The sequence below is a fragment of the Panthera pardus genome, unplaced genomic scaffold (assembly GCF_024362965.1).
Source record: "Panthera pardus isolate Hobbes unplaced genomic scaffold, ASM2436296v1 HiC_scaffold_27, whole genome shotgun sequence".
NCBI classification, from domain to species: domain Eukaryota; kingdom Metazoa; phylum Chordata; class Mammalia; order Carnivora; family Felidae; genus Panthera; species Panthera pardus.
Window position 1 is genome coordinate 71168013 of NW_026526843.1, and position 22001 is coordinate 71190013.

Consider the following 22001-nt stretch of genomic DNA (forward strand, 5'->3'; position numbering starts at 1 on the left):
TTACTGACAGTGCAGAACCTACTTGAGATTCTCTCTCTTATCCCTTCCCCTTCTCTCTTTCTCTCTCAAAATAAATAAATAAACTTTAAAAAAGGAACTGAGGTTCAGAGGGGATAAGTAACATGGTAAGGTCACAAGAGCCACAGAGATCACGGAATTTTTTTTTCTCTACCAAGGAGTTCTAATTGGCTATCAGGTTGCTGGCATGACATTAACCAATATAAACATAAATGAGCTCTGGGTATCTGAAGAAGAACTTTCCATTTGTCTCCTAGCCTTCTTTTTCTTCCTATCACTGCCAGTCCTAAGGGGTCCATGGGTTGATAAGCTTTTCCTTATCAGCTCTCATGGAGGTGAAGTCCCAGAAAATCAGTTCAATTATTGTAGTACCATAAATGCAATGGCTACTCTAGGTGGGTAACCTCAGAGGTATCAGGCTTCATCTCCTGTGGACTTTTAGGGAATAAGGGTTGAGGTCAAATGGACACAGTTTCCAGTCCTGATTACAGCACCATCTTAGGCCTGTCTCAAAGGATCTGAGTTGTAAGGGCCTTTTCCTAGCCAGCCTCTGTTGCTCAGAAGATTAGCTACCAATTATATGTTTAGCTACCCAACAAGAGAGGTGTCACTCCTCAGTGGCTGGTAAGTACTTGACCAGTTCTAGCTAATTACCTACTCTCTTCTTTCCTTTTTAGGTTTTGAAATCCTTGGTCTCAGGGGATCCTCCACAGGTTCTGGAAGGGTCTTCTTCAAACGCTTGTGTGTTGAGTCATTTTGTGCTGAGGAGAGCAGCTCCTTCCTGGCCTTGCACCTTCAGGCTCTAGGATGCTATAAAATAAGGGGCACATGTCTTAGACACAGGTTTATTTCTCCTATGTATTCTGTCTTCATTCCCTCTGAAGATCTATGTTGAGCTACTATATGACTGTGAATGGCTGAACACCCTCAAGCCAGACTGCAGAAACCAAGCTATCTCCTGACCTGAGTTGAAGAGGAGCTTAGTTTTCAGCTCTTCTCTGAATTTCCTGCCTCCTCAGAAGACCATGGAACTCTGAAAGATTTTGGACTAAAGACTGATCTCAGAGGTCTTACCCTAAAGTAGAAGCTACTTGAGTTGGGGGTCATTGCCCATTGTAGAAGAGTAGGAATGTTTGCTAAACATTGGAGAATATTAACATGTCTCTTACTAAGGATAAGGAGGCTGGTACTAGGTTGGAGTTCTGGCACTGCAGTATATTACCAAGAACCTGTCTGCTCCTATTGGGCCAGACAGCATGAGTGATGCCAACCACAACCTCTTCATGTGGACTCGAAAAGTGGCCTTCCTGTTTTTACATATAGCCACATAGGACAAATCTACAAAGAATATTTTGCATGTTGAAGCCTAGGTTTGTTTGAGTTATTTTTTCTGTTTGTTTTTTTTTTTTCCTGACAGCTTCATTTCCAAACAATTAAGAAAGATACAAAAGCTGAAAAACAGTTCTTTTAAAAATGCAGGCTGTATTTGTCCTGCATGAGTTCCATTACTGGGTCAAATACTGGGAAAAATTGTTAAGATGGATTGAGTCCAGGCAGCTGGCACTGTTGCTTCATGTTTGCCTTATGCAGATAAGCAAGCTCTTTTATCTCCTCCAAGAAACAACTCCTATCCCAGTGTCCGTGGATTCAGAAACTCCACGAAGCTTCTGAAATGGTATGCAGAACTCCATGACAATGTGCCTTTTCTGGGGAGATGGTCCATAGCATTCTACTGAATTTCAGATGGACCTGTGACCCAATAAAGGTTAAGAACCACAGCACTTGAGATAAAAGATTCTATTTACAACCCATAAAGTATATGATTGGATGAGCCTTCCAAAATTATTTACTCTAACTGCCTAATTTACCTTTGGAGAAACTGAAACAATGCAAGTTATTAGCCAGGCCTAAACAAGATCCTAGATCCCTGGGTTCCCGTGCAAGTTTCTTTCCATTTTACAACACTTGTCTAATACGAGGCTTTATGAGGTGGCTTTAGTGGTCATCATTTTGAGTGTTTGGTTTTTACCCTCTTTACTGAATCCCACATATTTTTCATCAAGTGGAAAACTTTAATAAGACATAAGCTCCTGGTGTTCCATTTGCCATCTCAGTCATTGGAAAAGTACTAAAACACAGCTGGTTTATTGAGTAGTCAAAAATCTGAGTAGACATCTCTGAGTCTTGTTTGTTGATGGGAGGCTGCTGGAGAAAGTGTCATTGCTTGTGTTCCCATGCAGGTGTCTAGACCATAGCCTGTCTTTAGAGTCTGTATATTTATAATGTGAACAAGTGTGACAGAAAGGATTTTCCTACTTGGACCCTTCTAGAAAGACCCTGACTATGGAACTGAGAGAGAAGCATAGACATGGGTGGAAAGAGGGGAAGGAGAGAAGGAAGGAGAGGGAGATGGATGAAGGGGAGGAGAGAGAAACACACATTCTCAAACTGACTCTGAGATGCCTTTGAAACAGTGTTACTGAAAGGTGATAGTCACTTTCAAGACTGAACTCAACATGGTTTATTGGTGAATTAGTAGCATGTAGGCTAAACACACTGAGAGCCCTTGTGGAAGTTATTGAGTGGAAACTTGATGCCATTCCCAATAAAGACATGCCCAAGTAGCCACATAAAACTCTCTCAGCTCTACCCAGTCTCAAAGACCAAGTTAATAAGAACCAGTAGCAAGAAAGCCAAGTAGCCATCATTCTACCTGCTACTCACCTCCAAAGGAATTTTCTGTGAGACTACTGGCCTCACCCAGGAAGTGCTTGTTGAGCACTGGTCTCAGAGCTGTGGCGTCTTTGCTCTGCCCCCATTAGATGAATGATTAAAGCAAGCGGGTGTGTAGATTTTGGCCACATATTGAAAGATTATTGAGAACCAGAGAAAGCCACTGCAGTCTCAGTTGAATAGGTGTCCTAAAAATGTGACCATGAGATTGCTGTGTGTTTTCTGGGACATATATAGATCAAGACCCTGAGCTAGAAAGTTGGGACCACCAGTATGGCTGGATGTCAGGAAAAAGTAACTGGATAGTTCTGCCCCTGACCTAGTCTATACCCAAAGAATGCCCCCAAATGAACCTCAGAGCCTCCTCGTTTGCACTCTGATTTAAAGAGCAAAAACTTTTGTGGTGAGGCACATCATCATGGAATGAGACTGGCTTGGCTCAGGCTTAATGGATGAATAGTCATTCAGAAGAGGCTATTGGAATGGGATGATAATTGAAGAGTGACAACTATAGGAAATTACCTACATACCTTGGCCAGAAGGTTAGACAAACTGTCAATGGATGAACTGTAAATCTTGAACTGACAGTAATAACATTTATTAAGCACCTACTAAGTTCTAAGTGCTTTATATACATAATCTCCTTTGTCCTTACAACAATCATGCAGAGATGCTATTCTCCTCATTTTACAGATAAAAGATTTATGGCCCAGGAGGCTAAAGTAACTGGCTCAAATTCACACAGAAAGTAAATGACAGGACCGTGGCTTGAAATCCAGGCCTCTCTGACTCCATGCTGGTTTCCCTTTGCCACACAGAGGCTACATTACTGGAGCTGGCATGACTCTATGACTTTTTCTCCCTAATAAAATATTAGAAGGCCAGAATTTGAGGGGAATTTGGGGATGCAGGTCTAGTTTACAGGGGAACAAAAACTGGGCAGAAAGAGATTTCTGAGTTGGGCTTTCTCCTCACCTTCCATTTATCTATTTTGTAATGTTTTTAAAAGGATCATTCAATTTTACCTTGTGAAATGAATGGTTTATTTTTCAGTTGGTAGTTGTTGAGTCCTTGGCTTAGCTGTTTTTCAAAGGAAAAAGGATCCTTGTATGTGTCTATGTACTTTACCAAGGCTGTAGCATGTGTATTTTCAGTTCAAGAGATTGGAGATATCCACACAGACAGTTTAAGAATCAAAAAAGGTATTTGTGGTTCTCTGGTACTTATTACCTTGGGGTAAAATCGTTACGACGTTTTCTGTGGTGAGAGCAAAATTAAGAGATAGTGTAGAATAAAAAATGTTATTGAAGTTTTTGCTTAAAAAATGTGGGGAGGTTGTCCAGCTACAGGGTGTGGATGTAAAATTCAGCATCTGATTTCAGTAATGAAACAGTGTCATATAGAGTATTTATAAAATAACTGGTTTCATGGGAAAGGATTCTTCCCTTTTCTAGAACTTCCTTGATTATGTAATAACTAGAATAGAGTAGAAGATGTATCTCTGTGGCCAGAAAACAAATTGCTTTCAAAAGAACGTAGATCAATGATATTAGTTTTAACGTAGCTGCAAGCAAATGGCCTTGACACATTACAATCCCCAAAAGCTTCAGAAGCATTTAAAAATTTCAGACGGAAGTAAGATACCTTGAAAAGATGTTTCTGATGAAGAAGAAACCTTCATTTTCATGAAGCACTTGATGCCAAGGACATTAATAGATGCTAGAAAGACTGCCTATGTGAAATACTTATGTGACAGACAAAAGAAGGACGTCCTTGGGCCCATTCATGTGACTTTCAATAAAATATGCAGACTCTCTAGTATTGATGTCCTCTATCTGCATTTTTTTCATGGAAACAATCTTTGAGCATATTAGACATGATGCTGTAGCTGCCATGCACTGCTTGTGTTGTCTTTTGCAATTCTAAGGACATACAGGCACAGAATCTTTTTATTACCAAGATTCTCAAGCTATAGTCTACTTTGCACCAAGCCCTTGTCATTTCCTCAGGCCTTACAACATCACTGCAAGATGGGTAATAACCCCATTTTATGGATAAGGAAACTTGAGGTTCAAGGAAATGAGAAATGACTTTGCCCAAGATCACACAGCTAAGGATTGATAAAAATATAGGACAGGAAACTACAGAGGTCTTACAGTTTCTAGTACATCACACTACCCCTTAGGAGTAAAGAAATCCTGATGGTAAATGGAGAACATGCTTTAGAAATGAGACTGATGGAAACAACATCTATAAATATTTCTACTACAAATGTGGTTCATCAGCCTCAGCATCATCATTACCTGGGAGCTTGTTAGAAATGCAGATTCTTGAGTACTACCACAGACAACTGTAATCATAACTTTTATTTTAATAAGATCTTGATATTTCCGTGTACATTAAAGTTTGAGAAACACTGATATAAGGCATTTGAGACCAAAAAAGGGTTGAGGAAGGAGATTTTTTAGTGAGGCAAAGACCAAAAATGGTGGATAAGAGCATTCTGGTATGTTGAGAGTGTTTACAAAAGATTGTGTCCATAGCTGCCTGCTTCTTGCACTACTTTGTACATGGCCTTGTACTTTGATGGCATGTGAATGAAATTTCTCCACTTCAAAGAACAGTGAAACCAGCCTGGGGGAAAAGACTGAAAAATCACTGGATTTTCAAATTTCTGACCATTAAAGGCAGTAGAAAGGCAACATGTGGCCGTAGGAAGAGCTACTTTCAGAAGCCCTGGTAGGGGGATCCAGATTTGCCTCTGTCACTGACTCTCTGTAATGCTCAGCAAGTACCTTGCTCTCTCTAGGTCTCAAATTGTCTTTAAACAAGGTAGTCTCAAAGGTACTTTTAAGTTTTGATGTTCTGTTATTCTAAGCTATGGGTTTTGCTACAGCTTACATTTAATTAAAACATGGATAACTCTATAGGGTTTTGTCAGGCCATAGTTTAACATCTTCAGTTCACATAATAAGGGTTATTCTGAGAGAAAATCTCACAGTCATGACAAAGCAACATTAATGGGCACTGCAAGGAAATGGGAGGGCTATGACTCTAGTTAACCAGCTTGAAATTGGCTAGACAATTTTTAAATTTTAAAAATATGAAATTTTAGAATCAATTGTTTCAAATCACATACTTGGGAATCAATTCCTATATCCTAAATGGGGCTTACTTTGCATGATTTAATACAGTAAATTCCTCTGAGTTGGGCTTTTAGGGGATAGTTTCTTGAGAGTAGAAGGGGAATATTAAAAGGGGAAAAGTTCTACTTATCCTCTATCTGCCACTCTCCAGATTCTGATACCTATTAGCTGAAGACAATTAACTGGCTATAATATAAACTCTTAAAATCAAAATCAGACCCATAAAGAAGGGACTTGTCTAAGGCCATGTACCAGAAATAACAGAAAATAGGTGCTCAGAGTTCAATTCTACTTTATTTGGGTGACTAGTTTACCCAAATCAAGAAATCTGCTTCCAGCAGCAGACCACACATTGGGGATGACTAATAGGCCTTCCATCTGGGTATTTTGTTTCCATCACGTGTTTTCAGTCATTGCTTCAGTTAAGCCTCAGACAACTATATGATCTAGGCAAGATGATTACCCTCATTTTATTGAGGCTCAGAGAGGTGACAAAACATGACCAAGGACATGCAAGTAGAAAATAAACTTGGACCTAAGTTTTCTGATTTCATCCATATTGTACTGCTTCTCTAGGAGAGGAGAAGCAACCCTCCAAACCGTCAGAACTTCTGAGAAATGTCAGCTCTAAACTCTCAATTGGTTTAATCCAATTACTTCAAAACAGATGAACTTTTTTTTTCTGTTGGAGAATAGCCTAACAGTTTTATAACTTGAAACTGCAGAGCCCTCTAGGATCCATCATTTTGTTCTCATAACAGCCCCAAAAAGTAGTCAAGAGAAGGCATTTTGCCTGCATTTTACAGATATACAAATCGAGGCCCAGAGCACTGTATTAGTTTTCTGTTGCTGCTGTAACAGATGACTACAAATTTAGCAGCTTAAAACCAACATCCATTTATTCTCTCACAGTTTCTGTAGGCCAGAAATTCAGCATAGTGTGGCTGGATCCTCTTCCTAGGGGCTCGCTGAACTAAAATCAACATATAAGCTAGACATGTGGTTGTCATTTGGGGCACAGAATCCTATTCCAAGCTCAATGGTTGTTGGCAGAATTTAGTCCCTCATTGTAGGAGTGAGGTCATCATTTCTTTGACATGTGCACCTCTCCATATTCAAGCTAACAATGGCATGGAAAATCCTTTTGCTTCCCCTTTTGCATCTCTCTGACTTCCTCTTTTTCCTCTGCTGTTACAGCCTTATTTTTTTGTTGCAGTGATTTCATTGGGCCCACACAGATAATCCAGGATAGCCTCCCTGTTTTAAAGTCAGTAGTAACCTTAATCACATCTTCAACATCTCTTTTGCCATTATAATTGCCATCACAATTCTAATGATTATGACATAAAATATTCTTGGAGGTCATAATATTGCTTACAACGGGCATGGAGCAGCTACCTACAGAAGTCCCACCTTTCAGCATCAAGACACATGGTTGTCAAGATCTTCATTCTGGGGAAGAAAAAACTTACCATTTGCATCCCACTTACATGGCAGCTAGAAACTCTGGTGCCATTCAATTTCTCCCATCTTTCAATTACGCTCAGACACAATTGGGTGGCACAACAAAGAAAGTGGTAGCTAGAAGGCAAAGGGGGCTCTTTGGAAGCTGATGGTACTCCTAGATGGCATCTTGATGCTAGTGACCAATTCCTTAACTAGTCTCATTCTATCTAGGAATAGGGAGAAGTTCCCCCAAAGATCCAAGTTGAGATATGTACTCCCCATATAACTTGACCAGAAGAGGTAACAATTATATAGTATATATTTTATGCCAAATGTGTCTCTGTATGCTTTTGAATGGCTTTATTGAATTTATCCTGATAATATTTCTTTGAGGTAAGTAGTGGTATTAGCTCCATTTCATAGCTGAGAAAACTGAGGCACAAAATGATTATGCCATTTGCCCTGGAAATGGTGAATTCAGGATTTATTCTCTTAACTAATCCCCAGTGGCTTCCACCAGACAGAGAAAAATCTCCTAGAAGAGACATTGAGGCCAAGTTGATTTAAAACTCCCTTGCACCTTTGATTCTCTAAGCTTGCTCTCAGAGTCCCAGAATTCTCAAAACCCAAATCAGCACAGGTGAACTTTCTGAAAGAGTAGGTTAAATTTAGACTTAATGGATTTTATGTGGCCAGTGGACTGCACAGTGAATGTCCCAATCTTTTTTCATAGGTTGGAAGAAAAGGAGACTGTCAGTCCATGTGAATGGGACCAAGATAATTTGGTCCCAGGAATGCTCTCTCCAGAGCAGAATTTCCACTTGGTAGCCTCTGCATGAGGTAGATCTCCCTGTTTTGGTGTGAATGGAAGTTGTATTACTTTCTCTCTCTGTGAAGCCCATTTCCTGAAGACCAACCCCTCAAAATGCCCAAAAGAAGGTGCCTAAAATTAAGACTGCAAAAGAGGGCTTTCCTGGTCCTGGAAAACAAAGCTAAGCAGTAGTGTTCTCTATGCTGGCCCTTTCCTAGCAATTGGCAAGCCCGTGAGAACTGGATTTTGCTTCTTCAACTACTCCCACCTGGGTCTTATGATGCTACCAACCTATTGTAGTTCCCAGAGCTATTAAGATATGAGGTAGGTAGGGTAGGAACAACCTCAGTCCTAACTGTTCCTCAACTTTTCTCCACCCCTACTATCATCCTGCAGGACTCAGAATTCTATATCCGTTATTTGGCTAAGATCTAGAAGGATTAAATAAAGACTGATTTCCTCTTTTGTTCTCTGTGTCTTTTTTTGCTAGCCATTGCAGATAAGACCCTGGCCTGTAATTCTTGTGGAAGGAACTCAAAAAGTATTATCCATATTCATGTCTCAGTCACCATTGGAAACTCATTTCACCCAAATAACTGTGGTTAGGCCTTAATAAATGCTCAGTTAATATTAACCAGGTCATAGTAGTAGAAATACTGATGGTGGTGGTGGTGGCGGCAGCTGCCTCACTTGCTATTCAGGAATAGAATCTTCTCTACACCCATTCAGATCTGATGGATCATGCTCTGTCATTTAAAATCTTCTCAAATTTTATCTACAACTTGATTTTTAGATTCTTCAATGCAGTGTAACCTGTTTGTTTGGAAACTGTTATGTCCTTTGGCCTTGTGACCAGCCATCCTGACTCCGACATCCCTATGTACATTTTTCCCATAATAGGCTCAGTTCCACTCATACTTTTTATCTCATAAAAGAGATTCAGGCCAAACACTGAGTCTGAGCTACTCTTCCCTGTGAAGTTGCCAGGGCAGGAGGAATCTGGAGGATTCATATGTCTTGAGGTCTGACAGATGCTTGTTCTTCTCATGACAAGCCCCTGGTGATGTGGCTTGGGTACCTTCACCTTTTTGAGCACACCTTATGCTATTCTGGGGAGCAGCCATCTTTCTCACATTCCCTTACTCTCCCTACCTCTTACATTTTTTTACTCCTACTATAATTACAATGGTGCTTATGGTACTTCCTCAAAGACACTCCGTGAAAGGGTAGGCAAGTCTTACAGGGGAAATAGAAAGAAACCCTATCCTACTACTGGCTGACTTCACACTTAATTGGAAATTAATCCTGGGGTCTTGGCTGTCCAGAGTGTATTTATGTCCAGAAAAATATCACATTATCTTCCCTGTAGCGAAGAAGGCGTCACAAAATGCCTTAGGAATGGGTCTAAAGAGTCTTTAAATAAATTTGAAGAGCTCTGGGAAAGAAGCATTGTCAGCCAAATAGGCCAATCCCACTGTGACAAAGGGGGAAAAGGACTCGGCCCTGACCACAAATCAGATAGGTTATGAGAATCATATCCAGAGCCTTTGCATAATTTGTGCTTCTAGAATTCAGGTCCTTGGGAGTTGACACAAAGCCCACAATGGAGTTGGGTCTCCCCTGAAACTAAGGAAGGAAACAAACACTGTGGAGTATCTATCATGTGCCAAGCATGAAATGGGAAAGACTTGAATTCTAGGGCCTTTTCAGGAGATCTGGGATAAGAATTAGGGTGGTAACTCTGTGAAAACAAACAAACAAACAAACAGTACTACCACCTGGCAGGCACATTACATGCACATACATGACCCGAAGTACATTGTCTCATTTGAGCCTCTCAAATAACTCATTTTAGTCACATTTTGCAAATAAAGAGGTCCAGAAAAATTGCTGCTTGCTCAAAGTCACACAGAGATTAAATGGTAGAAGCCAAGATAGGAATGGAGACCTGTAGGACTCGTTAGCCTGTATACAGATGGTATATTTTCATTACTGAATTTTTTTTTCACGCTGAGGGCCTCCAAACTCAGATGAGCTCCAACCTGGAAAAGAAACTTATTATTTATGGTGCTGTAAAAGGTGGGGCAAGAGGGGAATAGTAAGTGTAAAGTCAGTACCTGAAACAAGTTGGGGATAAGAAAGTACAAAACTATCTGTAGTTTATATGGAGGCTTTGTGTCAATCAAAAACAAACAAAAAAACCCACCCATTGCTCAAGACACTTTATGGTCATCTGCCAGAAAATATTAATAGACAAATCGCCAATTGAAATGTGAAAGGCACCTCTAGATGTGGCCATCACAACTGCATTATTTGGCCTTAGGAAGAAGGTGACCCAAAGTACAAAGAAGGTGAAATAAACATGGAACAAACAGAGGCATTAATGAGCATGCCTCAGATCCATCTAAGGCCCAGAAGGTTATTATATATATCAAAGCCTATATGATTCCAAGGAGAAACGGATTATGGAAGCTTAGTTAGAGGGAAAGTAGGGATTTAAGTTTATATTACTAACTCACATTGTTGAAATTCTGAAAGCTTTAGAAGGCTGACTTGTAGCTAAGAGAAAGAATTAAGCAATGGAGGAGGTAAAAGACCTCTGCTAGGCACTTTTACACTAAATTCCTCATTTATTACTATAAAAGCTCTGGGAGAGAGAGTGCTGTCCTAATGTGAGATATGTGGAAATGAAGCTCTACAAGTTTTTTTTCCACGTCTTTTTTTTAATATGAAATTTTTGTCAAATTGGTTTCCATACAACACCCAGTGCACATCCCACCCAACAGGTGCCCTCCTCAAAGCCCATCACCCAATTTCCCCTCCCTCCCACACCCCATCAACCCTCAGTTTATTCTCAGGAGGTAAGAGTCTCTTATGGTTTGGCTCCCTCCCTCTCTAACTTTTTTTTTTCCTTCCCCTCCCACATGGTCTTCTGTTAAGTTTCTCAGGATCCACATTAAGAGTGAAAACATATGGTATCTGTCTTTCTCTGTATGACTTATTTCACTTAACATAACACTCTCCAGTTCCATCCACATTGCTACAAAAGGCTAGATTTCATTCTTTCTCATTGCCACGTAGTATTCCATTGTGTATATAAACCACACTTTCTTTATCCATTCATCCGTTGATGGATATTTAGGCTCTTTCCATAATTTGGCTATTGTTGAAAGTGCTGCTATAAACTTTGGGGCACAAGTGCCCCTATGCATCAGCACTCCTGTATCCCTTGGGTAAATTCCTAGCAGTGCTATTGCTGGGTCATAGGGTAGATTTTTTGAAAAATTTTTTGAAGAACTTCCACACTGTTTCCCAGCACGGCTGCACCAGTTTGCATTCCCACCAACAATGCAAGAGGGTTCTCGTTCTCCACATCCTCTCCAGCATCTATAGTCTCCAGATGTGATCATTTTAGCCACTCTGCCATGAGGTGGTATCTGAGTGTGGTTTTGATTTATATTTCCCTGATGAGGAGTGATGTTGAGCATCTTTACATGTGCCCGTTGGCCATCTGGATGTCTTTAGAGAAGTGTCTATTCACGTCTTCTGCCCATTTATTCACTGGATTATTTGTTTTTCCCGAGTGGAGTTTAATGAGTTCTTTATAGATTTTGGATACTAGCCCTTTGTCTGATATGTCATTTGTAAATATTTTTTCCCATTCTGTTGGTTGCCTTTTAGTTTTGTTGATTGTTTCCTTTCCAGTGCGTAAGATTTTTATCTTCATTAGGTCCCAATAGTTCATTTTTGCTTTTAATTCCCTTGCCTTTGGAGATGTGTCAAGTAAGAAATTGCTGTGGCTGAGGTCAGAGAGATTTTTTCCTGCTTTCTCCTCTAGGGTTTTGATGGTTTTCTGTCTCACTTTCAGGTCCTTTGTCCATTTTGAGTTTATTTTTGTGAGTGGTGTAAGAAAGGGGTCTAGTTTCATTCTTCTTCATGTTGCTGTCCAGTTCTCCCAGCACCATTGGTTAAAGAGACTGTCTCTTTTTCCATGGGATATTCTTTGCTGCTTTGTCAAAGATTAGTTGGCCATAATTTTGTGGGTCCAATTCTGGAGTCTCTAATCTATTCCATTGGTCTATGTGTCTGTTTTTTGTGCCAATATCATGCTGTCTTGATGATTACAGCTTTCTGGTAGAGGCTAAAGTCTGTGATTATGATGCTTCCCGCTTTGGTCTTCTTCTTCAAAATTACTTTGACTATTCGGAGTCTTTTGTGGTTCCATACAAATTTTAGGATTGTTTGTTCTAGCTTTGAGAAGAATGCTGGTGCAATTTTGGTTGGGATTGCATTGAATGTGTAGATTGCTTTGGGTAGTACTGACATTTTAACAATATTTATTCTTCCAACCCATGAGCACGGAATGTTTTTCCATTTCTTTGTATCTTCTTCAATTTCCTTCCTTTCTATAGTTTTCAGCATACAGATCTTTTACATCTTTGATTAGGTTTATTCCTATGAATTTTATGATTCTTGGTGCAATTGTGAATGGCATCAGTTTCTTACTTGCTTCATTATTAGTGTATAAGAATGCAACTAATTTCTGTACATTAATTTTGTATCCTGCAAATTTTCTGAATTCATGTATCACTTCTAGCAGACTTTTGGTGGAGTCTATCAGGTTTTCCACGTAATCTGCTAAAAGTGAAAGCTTGACATCATATTTGCCAATTTTGATGCCTCTGATTTCCTTTTGTTGTCTGATTTCTGATGCTAGAACTTCCAACACTATGTTAAACAACAGCGGTGAGAGTGGACATCCCTGTCATGTTCCTGATCTCAGGGGGAAAGCTCTCAGTTGTTCCCATTGACGATGATATTAGCTGTGGGCTTTTCAGAAACAGCTTTTATGATGTTTAAGTATGTTCCTTCTACCCGAGATTCTTGAAGGTTTTTATTAAGAAAGGAGGCTGAATTTTGCAAAATGTTTTTTCTGCATCAATTGACAGGATCATATGGTTCCTTTCTTTTCTTTTATTAATGTGATGTATCACATTGATCAATCTGCAAATGTTGAACCAGCCCTGCAGCCCAGGAATGAATCCCACTTGATCATGAATAATTCTTTTTATATGCTGTTGAATTCAATTTGATAGTACCTCGTTGAGAATTTTTGCATCTATATTCATCAGGGATATTGGGCTGTAGTTCTCTTTTTTTACTGGAACTCTGTCTGGTTTCAGAATCAACATAATGCTGGCTTCATAGAATGAGTCTGGAAGTTTTCCTTCCCTTTCTATTTCTTGGAATATCTGGAGAAGGGTAGGTATGATCTCTGCTTTAAGTGTCTGGTAGAACTCCCCAGGGAAGCCATGTAGTCCTGGACTCTTATTCGTTGGGAGATTTTTGATAACTGATTCAATTTCTTCGCTGGTTATGGGTCTGTTCAAGTTTTCTATTTCTTCCTGTTTGAGTTTTGGAAGTGTGAGGGTGTTTACAAATTTGTCCATTTCTTTCAGGTTGTCCAGTTTGTTGGCATATGATTTTTCATAGTATTCCCTGATAATTGCTTGTATTTCTGAGGGATTGGTTGTAATCATTCCATTTTCATGCATGATTTTATCTATTTGGGCCATCTCCCTTTTCTTTTTGAGAACCCTAGCTAGAGGTTTATCAATTTTGTTTATTTTTTCAAAAAAACAACTCTTGGTTTCATTGACCCGCTTTACAATTTTTTTTAGATTCTATATTGTTTATTTCTGCTCTGATCTGTGTTATTTCTCTTCTTCTACTGGGTTTGGGGTGTCTTTGCTGTTCTGCTTCTATTTCCTTTAAGTGTGCTGTTAGATTTTGTATTTGGGATTTTTCTTGTTTCTGGAGATAGGCCTGGGTTGCAATGTATTTTCCTCTCAGGACTGCCTTCCCTGCATTCCAAAGTGTTTGGATTGTTGTATTTTCATTTTCGTTTGCATATATTTCTTAATTTCTTCTCTAATTGCCTGGTTTACCCATTCATTCTTTTGTAGGGTGTTCCTTATCCTCCATGCTTTTGGAGGTTTTCCAGACTTTTTCCTGTGGTTGATTTCAAGCTTCATAGCATTGTGGTCTGAAAGAGTGCATGGTATGATCTCAATTCTTTTATACTTATGAAGGGCTGTTTTGTGACCCAGTATGTGATTGATCTTGGAGAATGTTCCATGTGCACTCGAGAAGAAAGTATATTCTGTTGCTTTGGGATGCAGAGTTCTAAATATATCTGTCAAGTCCATCTGATCCAATGTATAATTCAGGGCCCTTGTTTCTTTTTTGATCCTGTGTCTAGATGATCCATCCATTGTTGTAAGTAAGGTATTAAATTCCCCTGAAATTACCACATTCTTATCAATAAGGTTGCTTATGTTTGTGATTAATTGTTTTATATATTTGGGTGCTTACATATTCAGTGCATAGACATTAATAATTTTTAGCTCTTCCTGATGGATACACCCTGTAATTATTATATAGTGCCCTTCTTCATCTCTTGTTACAGACTTTAACTTAAAGTCTAGTTTGTCTGGTATATGTATGGCTACTCCAGCTTTCTTTTGAGTTCCAGTAGTATGATAGATAGTTCTTCATCTCCTCACTTTCAATCTGTAGGTTTCATCAGGTCTAAAATGAGTCTCTTGTAGACAGCAAATAGATGGGTCTTGTTTTTTTTTATCCATTCTGATACCCTAGGTTTTTGGTTGGAGCATTTAGTCCATTTACATTCAGTGTTATTATTGAAATATATAGGCTTAGAGTCATTGTGATATCTGTAGGTTTCATGCTTATAGTGGTGTCTCTGGTTCTTTGTGGTCCTTGCAACATTTCACTCACAGAGTCCCCCTTAGGATCTCTTGTAGGGCTGGTTGAGTGGTGATGAATTCCTTCAGTTTTTGTTTGGGAAAACCTTTATCTCATCTCCTATTCTGAATGACAGACTTGCTGGGTAAAGGATTCTCGCCTGCATTTTTTTCTGCTCATTACATTGAAGATTTCCCGCCATTCCTTTCTGGCGTGTCAAGTTTCAGTAGATAGGTCTGCCACTAGTCTTATGTGTCTACCTTTGTAAGATAGGGCCTATTTATCCCTATCTGCTTTCAGAATTTTCTCTTTATCCTTGTATTTTGCCAGTTTCACTATGATATGTCATGCAGAAGATTGATTCAAGTTAAGTCTGAAGGGAGTTCTTTGTGCCCCTTGGATTTCCATGCCTTTTTCCTTCCCCGATCAGGGAAGTTCTCAGCTATGATTTGTTCAAGTACACCTTCAGCCCCTTACTCTCTCTATTCCTCTTCTGGAATTCCTATGATACGGATATTTTTCCGTTTGATTGCATCACTTAGTTCTCTAATTCTCCCCTCATACTGCTGGATTTTTTTATGTCTCTTTTTCTCAACTTCATCTTTTTCCATAATTTTATCTTCTAATTCACCTATTTTCTCCTTTTCCTCTTCAATCCGTGCTATGGCAGCCTCCATTTTATTTTGCACCTCATTTATAGCATTTTTTAGCTCCTCATGACTATATCTTAGTCCCTTGATGTCTGTTGCAATTGATTCTCTCCAGTTCTCTATGCTTTTTTCAAGCCAGTGATTAATTTTATGGCTATTATTCTAAATTCTTGTTCCATTTTATTGCTTAAATCAGTTTTGGTCAATTTGTTAGCTGTCGCTTCTTCCTGGAGTTTCTTTTGAGGAGAATTCTTCCATTTCGTCATTTTGGCTAGTCCCTGCAGTAGCTCCAAACTGCAGAGCACTTCCCCTGTGCTGTCTGGAGTAACTTGTATTGGTGGGCAGGGCCACAGTCAGACCCGATGTCTGCCCCCAGCCCACCGCTGGGGCCACAGTCAGACTGGTGTGTACCTTATCTTCCCCTCTTTCAGGGGTAGGACTCACTGTGGAGTAGTGCGGCCCCTTTCTGGGCTACTTGCACACTGCCAGGCTTGTGGTTCTGCTTCAATGGGATCTGGCCAATGATGTGTCAGAGGGGTGGATCCGCAAGGGGCATAGGGGCGGGAGGGGCAGGCTTAGCTGGCTTTGCCTTTGGTGGACCTGTATGGGAGGGGCCCTGCAGCACCAGGAGGGAGGAAGGCCTGTCAGAGGGATGGATCCACAGAAGCACAGCGTTGGACATTTGCATGGTGGAAGCAAGTTCCGTGACTGGAACAGGTTCCCTTTGGAATTTCAGCTGAGGCATGGGAGAGGGAAATGGCACTTGCCAGCACCTTTGTTCCCCTTCTGAGCTGAGCTCTGTCTTCTGGGGCTCAACAACTCTCCCTCCTGGCGTCTTCTCACCCTCCCAGCTGCTCTCTGAGAGCAGAGCTGTTGACTTTTAACATTTCAGATGTTAAGTCCCACTGGCTGTCAGAACTCACAGAGTATGGCCCCTCTGCTTTTGCAAATCAGACTTTGGGGGCTCTGCTTTGCCCGGCGGTCTGCCCCTCCACCACCCTGGTTCCCTCCCACCAGTCTGTGCAGCACGCACTGCCTCTCTGCCCTTCCTACTCCCTTCCGTGGGCCTCTTGTCTACTCTTGGCTCCTGAGAGTCCGTTATGCTAGTCTTCTGGTGGTTTTCTAGGTTATTTAGGCAGATGTGGGTGCAATCTAAGTGATCAGCAGGACAAGGTGAGCCCAGAATCCTCCTATGCCATCATCTTCCCTCCTGGTTTTCTTTAGTAATATATTTGCATTTATTTCTCTCTGTATCTCTTTATTTGTTTTTCATATTATTTGTTGTTTTTGATTTGTGGCTACCATTAGATTTGTATATACCATTCTCTGCATATACCAATCTCTATTAAGTTGATGGTGATTTCACTCTGAATGCATTCTTTCCTCCTCTACTCCTCCTATGTTAGGTATATGTTATCATATTTTAAGTTCTTTCATTTTGTGAGTTCCTTGACTGATATGTTACAGAAATACTCGTTTTTATTGCTTTTGTGTTTCCTATCTTCATACTGTCACTTTTGGTATCTCCTTTCCACTCAAAATGTATTCTTTAATATTTCTTGCAAGGCTGGTTTAGTGGCCAAGAACTCCTTTCATTTTTGTTTGTCTGGGAAACTCATTATCTCTCCTTCAGTTCTGAAAGATAGCCTTGCCAGAGAGAGTATTCATGGCTGCATATTTTTGCCATTCAGCACTTTGAGTATATCACTTTACTTCATTTTGGCTTGGGAATTTTCTGGTGAAAAACCCCTTGATAGTCTTATGAGGTTTCCCTTTTGTGTTACTGTTTTATCTTGCTGCTTTATTTTTTTTTTTCTTTGTCACTATTTTTTGCTCAGTTTTATTACAAAATGTCTTGGTGTGAATCTGCCTTTCTTGATTTTCCTTGGGGTTCTCTGTTCCTTTTGTATCTGGATATCTTTTTCCTTTCCCAGATTAAGAAAGTTTTCAGTTATTATTTCTACAAATAAATTTTCTGCTCTCATTTCTCTCTTCATCTTCTTCTGGGACTGAACTTCCTAAGTCTATTCTCATTTTGCATAATTATTTTTTCTCTCTTTTGTTCAGACCAATTATTTTCCATTATTCTGTCTTGTAGGTTATTAATTAATTCCTCTGCCTCTTCCAATATGCTATTCATTGAATCTAGCACGTTTCTCATCTCATTTACTGCATTCTTTATCTCTGATTGGCTTTTTAAAATCTCTGTGTTAAAGGTTTCACTGATGCTTCCACTTACCCTCAAGTCCAGTGAGTATCTTTATGATTATTGCTTTAAATACTCCATCAAACATGTTAATTATCTCTGTTTTGCCAAGATATTTGGCTGTGGGCTGGTCCTGTGTTATCATTTCAGACAAGTTTCTCTGTCTTCTCATTTGTCTTAGTCTCTGTGCCTGTTTCTCTGTGTTAGGAAAGTAGCTAAGTTTCCTGTTCTTGAGGGTATTGGTCTTATGCAGATAAGATTCTGTAGTTCCCTGCTGTGTGCCCTGTTCCTCAGGGACTGGTGCTTCCAGAATTGTTTCCAATGTATTTAACATGTGTTCTGCTGTTTTTTTCCTGACTGTTTTATTCTTCATGCCAGTCTACTGTATAGGTTCTCTTTGCCTGTTGTGAACAGTGTTTGGTCTCTGGTCTGAATGTGCATTTTAACTAGATGTGCTCTGGTCTTCTTGAGAAAGGAAACCCGTCACCACTGCTGCGTGATTCAAGGCACCACAAAACTCCCAATTCAGGAGATGCATTCTGAGCAGGGGTCTGAGACAGTATTCTCAGGCAGGGGGCCAACTCTGGTGTGACTGAAGCAAGTGTCACTGGGAAACATAGTTCCATCTGAGCATAGGAGGGTGGGGCTTGGTGTAAGCAAGTTAGGTTGTGAGTGTCAGTGCTAGGCTGGTTGCCACTGGTGGCCCTGTGCTTATGCTGAGGTGAAGGAGTGGCAAATAGAGCCTGTAAGTTTCTTTTTTTCCCAGTGGTGTCTCTTTGTGAATGCTGCTTCTCTGGGACACAATTTGACACAAATAACCTCCCCATGGTGTGCCCCAGGTGCTTTTCAGATCATTGTTTCCATGCTTTGTGCCTGTGGGCTGTTTGCCCTGCCTTCCCTCAAAGAGAAACCCTATACTTCTGGGGTCTATCCAAGCTAAGCCTGCTGGCCTTTGAAACACTGAGCTCTAACTTCCATTGATTGCAAGAACTCAAGAAATTTGCTCTTTTTGCTTTCCAAGGGATTTACTTTCTTCATGCATTGTCCTGTGTGTTAGTCTGTCTTTCACCCTTCTCTGTGACCAAGGCTTCCTCCCCACCACAGTGGCCCGTTTCTCTCCCAAACCATGTATGCACATTTCCTACCTTTTTCAGTGAGGGCTTTTCTCTACCTTTAGTTGTGGAGTTTGTTCTGCCAGTCTTTAGGTCAGTTACTGGAGTATTTAAGATGATTTCATAGTTATCTTGTATTTGTGGCACAAGGCAAGCCTGGGATCCTCCTACCCTCCCACTATCTTCCCCTCCTATCATGCTTTGTTTCTTAAATTCCACAAATGAGTGAAATCAAAAGATATTTGTCTTTCTTTGACTGACTTATTTCACTTAGTATTATTGCCTCCAAGTCCATTCATGTTGTTGTAAATGGCAAGATTTCATTCTTTATTAAAGTTTTGTAATTATATATATTACAAGAATTAGCTTTTTTCATTTTCTTTGTATTAATAAATACCCAGTTGCAGAATTACAAGATCACATGGTAGGTTTATTTTTAAGTTTTTGAGGAACATCAAAAAGGTTTCCTAGAATAGTTGCAGCAATTTTCATACCTACCAACAATGTATAAAGGTTTCCTTTTCTCCACATCTCCAATACTTGTTATTTCTTGTATTTTTGATTTTAGCCATTGTGACAGGCATGAAATAATATTTATTTTTGGTTTTGATTTGCATTTTCCTGATGATTAGTGTTTTGAGCATCTTTTCATGTGTAAAGAAACTCACCTTATAAACAGAAGAGACTCATAAATATTGAGAACAAACTGAGGGTTACTAGAGGGGTTGGGGGAGGGGGGATGGGCTAAATAGGTAAGGGGCACTAAAGAATCTACTCCTGAAATCATTGTTGCACTATATGCTAACTAATATGGATGTCAATTTTAAAAAATAAAATAAAAAAAACTCACCTTATATTGAAATAAACTGAGAGATTTAAAATGAAAATACCAAAAAAACTTGTATGTAAATAATAACCATAAGAGAGCTGAAGTAGCTGTACTAAATCTGATATAATAGACTTTAGATCAAAGACTGTTACAAGAAACAAAAAAGGGCATCATATGTTCATAGAAGGATCAATACATCATGATAATATAAAAACTATAAGCACATACAGGAACAACAAAAAGAGCTTCTATGTATAGACAAAATTAAAAAAATTAAAGTGAAGACTTTAATACTCCATTCTCTATAATGCAGAAATCTTTAGAGAGAAGATAAATAAGGAAATAGTGGGCCTGAACAACATTCTGTACCAACTAGACATAATTGACATATATAGAATAGTTTAACCTGAAACAGTAGAATACACACTTCTCAAGTGTACATGGAATATTTTCCAGAATAAAAATATGTATTAAGCTATAAAAATAGCCTAAAATTTTAAAAGATTGACATCATACTAAGTACCTTTCCTGACCACAATGAAATTAAACTGGAAATCAGTAGGAAAGAAAACTGGGAAATTCAAAAGGAAAGTTAAAATTCTAGGAGGAAACTGAAATATTCACAGATATGTTGAAATTACACAACACACTCTTGAACCACCAACTGGTCAAAGAAGAAATAAATGAGAAAGTAAAAATTATCTTGAAACAAATGAAAATAAAACATAATTTATCCGAATTTATGGGATGAAGCAAAAGCAGTATTTTTTTAATGTTTATTTCTTTATTTTAAGAGAGAGAGAGTGAGCACATGAGTGGGGTTGGAGTAAAGAGAAAGGGGAGAGAGATAATCCCAAGCAGGCTCCATGCTGCCAGTGCAGTGCCCAATGCATGGTTGGACCTCACAATTCATGAGATCAAGACCTGAGCCAGCATCGAGAGTCAGATGCTTAACTGACTGAGCCACTCAGGCACCCTAAAAGCAGTATTAAAAAATAAGCTTGTTACAGTAAATGCCAATATTTAAAAAAGAAATATCTCAAATAAAAAGTATAATTTTAAACATCATGAACTAGAAAAAGAATAAGAAATACAACCAAAAGGTAGCAGAAGGAAGAAAATAATAAAGAGTAGAGCAGGAACAAATAAAATGGAGAATTGAAAAACAATAGAAAAGTAAATAAAAACTAAATTTATTTTTGGAAATGATTTTAAAAATTGCATTTTTATGTATAGTAGAAAAAGAAGACTCAAATAAAAATAAAATTGAAAGATGAAATGTTATATTGCAACTGATTCTACAGAAATAAAAAGGATTATACGAGAATACTGTCAACATAGCCTTTAAAAATGGGTAAATTCTTACAACCATAAACCTACCAAGACTGAGGCATGAATAAACAGAAAACTTGAATAGACTAGTGAAGAGATTTAATCAGTAACCAAAAAACTTCATAACAAAGAAAACCATAGTCCAGATGGCTTCACTGTGAATTTTATCAAACGTTTAGAGAAAAATCGAGGTCTATTCTACCCAATTCCTTCCAAAAACTTGAATAGGAAGGAGTACTTTCCAACTCCTTTTATGAGCTCAATATCACTCTGATACCAAATCGAGGCAAAGGTGCTGTAAGAAAAGAAAACTATAAGCCATTCCTGATGAATATGGATGCAAAGATCCTCAGAAAAGTAATAGAAAACCAAATTCAGCACATTAGACAGATCATATACCATGACCAAGTGGGATTTATATCTGGGATGTGGAAATGGTTTAATATAAAAGTCAAATCAATGTAATACACCAGATTAATAGTGTGAAGGATAAAAAAAATCTAGAGAACTCTGTTACAAAAATGTGCATATTAATAATACTGTACTATACACTTACAATTTTTTTTCCGATGGTAGGTCTCATGTTATGTGTTTTTTAATCACAATAATTTAAAAAAATACGCCAAGGAAATAGAAGAAAAATAAGTGACTATCAAGTGACTCAATTTTTAATCTGAAAATTTTACAATTATACAATCAAGATTAGTATTTTAAAATTAAAGACTCATGTTCATATTAAAATGATTTTAAAAGTCTATCTACATATCAGTTTTATCATATACATTTGACCTTTTCAGAAAGAAATAAAATAAATGTGCTAAAATAAAACATGATTACAGAAAAAATAAACCTAATGGAATTGGAGAACTGCCAAGGCAGCCATGACTTGAATGGATAAGATACTGGGAAGACAAAAAAGTAAACCTGATGCAAAGAGAAGTAAATCTGAC

General features: G+C 38.9%; 1 protein-coding gene across 7 annotated transcripts in view; it reads left to right on the forward strand.

The window, feature by feature from the left end:
- The window catches only part of OPHN1 (oligophrenin 1), a 532200-nt gene extending 527631 nt beyond the window's left edge, over positions 1 to 4569 (forward strand). For 5 of the 7 annotated variants that reach the window (XM_053891532.1, XM_053891531.1, XM_053891529.1 and 2 more), the window contains one exon: positions 696 to 4569. In XM_053891532.1, the coding sequence (XP_053747507.1) occupies positions 696 to 913 (218 nt within the window). In that variant the 3' untranslated portion in view covers positions 914 to 4569. The remainder of the gene's footprint in view (positions 1 to 695) is intronic. The other 2 variants (XM_019428581.2, XM_019428582.2) reach the window with 1 other exon arrangement.
- The last annotated feature ends 17432 nt before the right edge of the window (positions 4570 to 22001 follow it).